Genomic DNA, 6,137 nt, shown 5'->3' with positions numbered 1-6,137 from the left:
TAACATGAGTGTTTAGATATATTTTTACAAAAATATAATTTTACCTTATTTTCAATTTTGCCTTTTAATTTTGCTTTTCAATTCCACTTTTCAATTATGATTAAAGTCAACCTTATTCATCAATTTTTTAATCAATTATATTTAATTGAAATTCAAACACATCTAAAGTAATCTACCCCAAAAAAACTTGTATTTATTTATTATTACCAATGAAATAACAGAATTAGATCACAAAATTTGTATCTCCTAGTTTTGAGAGAATTATAGTTAGTTCCTAAAATATTGATTTAGTGATGATTAAGTCGCTAATAATTTGATTAAAAATAAATTATAAATTTTAATTCAGATAGTTTTAAATAGAAATCTCAAAATTGCAAATTACATTTAAAATTTAGATGTCTTCTTTACAATTGAAAATTGCATTATAATACACTCACAATCTGCATCTATTCATAAAATTTAAGCTCCATGTGTTGCCAAGAGAGCCTACATTTGTTTGGATGGGGGAAAAGTGAAAAGAAAATAGGTAGTAGAGAAAATTAGGTAGAGAAATTTTTAAAAATAAAAAAAATTAAAATTTTAGGAGAATTACATTCAGATCCCACAAAAAAAAATTAAAAGCCACTAACAACACAATCAATTGTCAATAAATTTTATAATAATTATTTTTTTTTGTGAGACTTCAATATAATTCTTCCTAAAATTTTATTTCTATTTTCCTTCCTCCTTATTTTACTTATTTATAAATAATAGAATTTTATATGCAGGTTATGAATATAATATTGAAATGAATTTCGAATATCATTAATGTTATGTTCCCATTCGACACTAAAAAATATTCTTTTATATTAAGAATTAAGAAATTAAAATAAACAGCATCATCGAGAGACTAAGCAGTTTTTTTTATTAAACAGTTATTTATATTAACTGTCAATTAAAAAGGGTCAGTTCAGGCATGATTGACGTTTCTTAAAATTAGCAAGTGATCCATCAATATAACTAAAATGTCAAAATATCACTCATGAACATACGCATTTTTGTTTCCTCCAAAGTCTGGTACATATGTGTGAAATGAACGTGAATATTCCAAAACCACCCAATATATGTATCAGTTATATGTGTGAATTCGAAACAATTAACTTTTTGATTCTGGGGGAAAAAAGAATTAGCTAGCATTAAATAAATATAATTGCATATGCCATATTCATAACGCGACACAATATTCGCGTGAAAAAACGAAGGATCGTGTATTTGCATGAGTCACGTACAATATCCATATCCAGTTTGGAAAATTCTAGATGCTATGAAGAGCAGTGAAGCTGAAGCAGACTAGCCGTCCACTATTGCTATATTTGTCGTTTACTTAAAATTTCTGAATATAAATAATCCGGTTTATGATGTGTTGATAATATACTGAATAAACGAAAAGCTAAAATAAAAATTTTAATTAAAATGACCAACACTTCAGATAAATTATAGTCATTGTTAGATCTACTCCTAATTAATACGTGGATGGGTTAATAGTTAATACATTTAAACTTTTATTCACTGAAAATGCGAGACAATAATTATCATTAATTACACTACCGGATCGATTTGAAAATATCTATAGTAGCGTGTGAAAGACACGTGATGTTTGGTTATGTGAAATCCTGGAGGAATCAAGTAGTCGTGACCCTGACCCAATGGACAGACTTCCAGGATCCGATCCGGATGAGGGGATGGATCTCGGGACCCATATATGTGTAACGAAAAGAGAATCTTGTTACCTTCCAACCCACTTCACTAAAGTGAGTAGCAGAGGAAGATTCTTCTGGCCGGGTTAGCCTCCTTTGTAACTCTTTTGGAGGGTTAATTTTATTTTATTATATTCTTCCTTTAAGCTTCGTGGGTTGTGCTCCCTTAATTTAGAATCGCAGAATTGGGACTAAGATATTCCTTCCTTAGAGGCAAAATATTTTATTCTTTATTACCAATGTCGCCAATTTTTTTTTTTTTTTGGCCTCCTGAGATTAGATATTCCTCCCATTCTTCTCTCTGATCAATGCACTAAACCTCCTGCAGGACAATTATGCAACTTTCTAGACTGAAAAAAAAAAAAAAGAGGAGTAAAGTTGCATTGCAAGGTGGATTGATACTAAAACCTATTTGAATATGTGCTTTAATTTCTCTCGCCCTCCTCTCTCTCTCTCTCTCTCTCTCTATCTATATTCAATTTCAATGGGAAAATCATGTTGCATGGTATATGCTAGCTTCCCACAAGGTCATGGCCATTAATTAATCATGGTAGAATCATTAGTTTCTGCTCTAACACATGATCAATGTAAGGACATCCACAAGTACTCTACTACTTTGCCATGCATTTGGCCAGCATCTTCCACCCCCTGCTGATTTCTCTTTTCGGTGCTGTGTTGCGTCCGGCTAGAAATATGTGCGTGTTTTGATCAATTAATTACAGTTCCATACAAAGAATCCAAGATTTTCACAAAGAAGACGAAAATCACTCTCTGACAGCCATATTGAATGTTGATGATCCTTTCAGAGGACTAATATATATATATTGTATGTAAAGAGACCTTTGAACCAAAATTTTGGATATCCATTCACTGAATAAATTCAGTCTCAAATGGAAAGAATAATGAACAGTGGGGGGAGAAAAGGAAGAGAAAAGAAAAGTAGCAGGAATGATTCGCAGTTAATGAAGTTTTGATTTGAAATTGGCAGGAGAATCTGGGTTTCATTTGCGGATATATCTTTATAATTACAAAGGAAAAAAAGGAGTGCAATGGGCATAAAAGAAAGATTAAAAGAAAAAAAGAGGGGGGTAACAGTAAGAAGAAGAATCATCTTTCTATATTGGTGATTTTGAATTCGTACAAAGACTACTCTAAGGTTCTTAAACCAGGCTCTAAGCACATGACCCTCTAATGTCAGGCTCACTGATTCCTTCTCTCCATCTCTCTGCTTTTTTTTTTTTTTTTTAAATCTTTTCCCCTTTTGCCGTGGTTCTTTGTAGGAAGTTACATCCCACTGCTTTATCTTCTGCTTTTTCTTTTCTCTCTCTCTCTCACACACACAAACAGACTGCTTTATTCCCTCTTAAACTCGCCCTAAAAAGAAGACGATCCTCCCTCGATCCTCCTTGTGTTCATAAACATTAATCTCCGCCCTCCCTCCTCTCTCTCTCTCTCTCTCTCTCTCTAGTCCCCACCAGAACTCAAACAAAGAAAGGAAGAAGCCAAATACCCTCTTTTGCTCGTGTTTTTTCCTACATACCAACCTGCGCCTATTTTGGCATGAACATCTTCTTACACAGTGATTGTTAGGAGTTATATATTTACTTTTTGTACGTGAAAAAAATGGGTTCTCCGTCTGAACTAAGCCTGGATTGCAAACCGCACAGCTATTCTTGGCTTCTGAAATCGTTTGGAGATCAGGCAGATCATACCTACAAGCTTGAAGAGTTCCTTTCTCGGCTCCAGGAAGAACGTCTCAAGATTGATGCCTTCAAGCGCGAGCTTCCTCTCTGCATGCAGCTTCTTACTAACGGTACACCTCCAAATGATCACTAACGTTAGACTCGTCTCTCATGCACATGAAAATTAACAAAATCAAAACCCTCCAATAAACTAAACGCAGAATCAGAAACCAGCTTCCAGATTCAATATATCAGCAATAAACTGGTGGTATATTCATTCTTTTGATCTTTCCAATGGCTATTAAAATCAAACTTTTTCTTTATTTTGTTCTATCTATTCTTCCTCTTCTTTTCCTTTTCCTTCGTCGGATAGGAGATAGCTTTATCTGTTTGGGAAATCATATCTCAGGCTTTATCCTTTGAATGCAAAGTAGTCAGCAATTACTTGCTCTGGATAGTAACATATCATGCAAACTATTTCCTTTTTCTTTTGCGTTTCAGCATCTTCTTCTTTTGCTTATACGATTCAGTTATCCTAATCATAATTTGATCTTGGGACAGCTATGGAGGCCTCAAGGCAGCAACTTCAGGCCTTCAGAGCAAATCAAGGCACGAGGCCAGTGCTAGAAGAATTCATACCCATCAAGCAATCAACCTCTGAAAGCTCTGAGAAAGCATCCAACGTATCAGACAAGGCAAATTGGATGACATCTGCTCAATTATGGAGCCAAGCAAATGAAGGGACCAAGCCGCAGTCCACAATCACATCCCCTAAAGAAGCTGATATTGGTTTCAGTGTGAGCCCTAAGCTGCCTCTTGACAACAAACAGAGGAATGGGGGAGCCTTTCTGCCATTCTCAAAAGAACGAAACTCATGCCAAGGTGGCTCCACATTACGGATCATCCCAGAGTTAGCCCTCTCCTCTGTTGAGAAAGAAATGGAGGACAAGAAATGCACAGAGCCAGAAAATGCAGTGTCATGCCCCAAGAGGGAAAATTCCGGTAAAGCCGGCGGAGGCAACGGTACTGGAGTGGTCACTGATCAAGGCAAAGGGGTTTCAGTTGCATCTGATCCGCAAACAACCAGCACCATCAACACCACTAACCAAGCTCAGAGGAAGGCAAGAAGATGCTGGTCACCCGACCTGCACCGCCGATTCGTAAATGCTCTTCAGATGCTAGGCGGATCTCAAGGTATAAAAATTTTAATTGAAAATTATATATACATATACTCATCTTGCAATCATTAAGATGATAAAGTCTTGTTATTTTCATCATTATTACTGCTATCATATGCAAGGGACAACTTAGATTTTTCCAATTTTTTCAGTGGCTACTCCAAAGCAGATAAGGGAGCTGATGAAGGTTGACGGTTTGACCAATGATGAAGTTAAAAGCCATCTCCAGGTATCTCTCTATCTATCTATCTATCTTTCCCACTCTCTTTTTTTCCTCAGGCATGGACACGCGGGACAGGCATGAAAGAAGAGGTACAATTAAAATTGCCTTGCCAGTCTCACTGACAACGTACCATTCTGCGGCCTGCAGAATGCATATTCGGCATTTCCAAATCACACTTTTCTTGTTTTTCAATTTTCTTTCTCTCACTCATCCGCCTCTCTTTTGTCTCTGCACAGAAATATAGGCTTCACACACGACGTCCAAGTCCAAGCCCACAAGCAGCCGGGTCACCAGCACCTCAGCTCGTAGTCCTAGGAGGAATCTGGGTCCCACCGGAGTACGCCGCCGCCGCCGCCCACACTGGCGCCCCGGCCATCTATAGCCCACACCCAACCTCCCACGCGCCTCCACCGCACTATTGCACCGCAACACCAGTGCACCAAGAATTCTACGCTGCAGCGGCGCCGCAGCCAGGTCCGCCGCACCACCACACGCTGCTCCACCACCACCACCTTCAGATGTACAAAACGAATTCGCACCAGGGCTCTCCGGAATCAGAGATGCGAGGAGGGGGAGAGAGGTCGGAGAGTATAGAGGACGGGAAGTCGGAGAGCAGCAGCTGGAAGGGAGAGAGCGGGGAGAACGAAGGGGAGCGGAAAGGGCTTGCGGCACTGAGAGAAGAAGGAGAAGAGAGTCATCGGAGCGAGACGACCCTGAAATTCTAGGGTTCATGATAGATTCAACATTAGGGTTTTTTTCTATGCACATGCATGAATTGACGATGAGTGGTCAAGTATTAGTATTAGTATTATTATTATTCATTCAACAAGCGAAGAAAAGGAAGCACATATCATGTGTGTCGCCACAACTTTATTATTAATAGGCACCTATATATGTATATGTATGGATATGGAAGTGGAGAGGGTAAAAAGGGCATAAAAGTGAGCGTTTGTTTTGTTCCGTTTTGTTTTCTATGCATTCATATATGTGTTATTTACTCCAAAAAATTACTACGGGATTCCATCTACGTCTCTCTCTTTTTCTGTTTTTTTTTTTCCCAGAGAAAAGCAATTGACATTGTTCAATTGTTAATGGGGTTATATATGTTCCCTCAAAGTGGCGCAATGTTGGCTTGGATTGACGGGAGCACACCACGGTGACCCAACACTGAGTTAATTTAGATCATGACGTGCTCTGTTCACCTGACTTATATTGTGTCAAAGTGTTTTCCACGTGGCAATTAAGAGAATGAAGACGTGGTTAATGAAAAATTACATGAGTGTCATGAAAAAATTTACCCTGAATCAAATCAAAGTCA

The 6,137-nt window shown here is 37.8% G+C and overlaps 1 protein-coding gene across 1 annotated transcript; it reads left to right on the top strand.

Moving 5' to 3' along the window:
- Nucleotides 1–3,155: 3,155 nt before the first annotated feature.
- Nucleotides 3,156–5,911, top strand: LOC129320623 (myb family transcription factor EFM-like). The gene is made up of 4 exons (XM_054966152.1): nt 3,156–3,549; nt 3,980–4,612; nt 4,749–4,825; nt 5,056–5,911. The coding sequence occupies exons 1-4, from the start codon at nt 3,360–3,362 to the stop codon at nt 5,542–5,544; spliced, it is 1,389 nt and encodes a 462-aa protein (XP_054822127.1). The 5' UTR covers nt 3,156–3,359; the 3' UTR covers nt 5,545–5,911.
- The last annotated feature ends 226 nt before the right edge of the window (nt 5,912–6,137 follow it).

The sequence above is a fragment of the Prosopis cineraria genome, unplaced genomic scaffold (assembly GCF_029017545.1).
Source record: "Prosopis cineraria cultivar Desert tree isolate PC_DT_omini unplaced genomic scaffold, ASM2901754v1 PC9, whole genome shotgun sequence".
NCBI classification, from domain to species: Eukaryota; Viridiplantae; Streptophyta; class Magnoliopsida; order Fabales; family Fabaceae; genus Prosopis; species Prosopis cineraria.
This window is presented reverse-complemented; position numbering and strand designations above follow the sequence as displayed.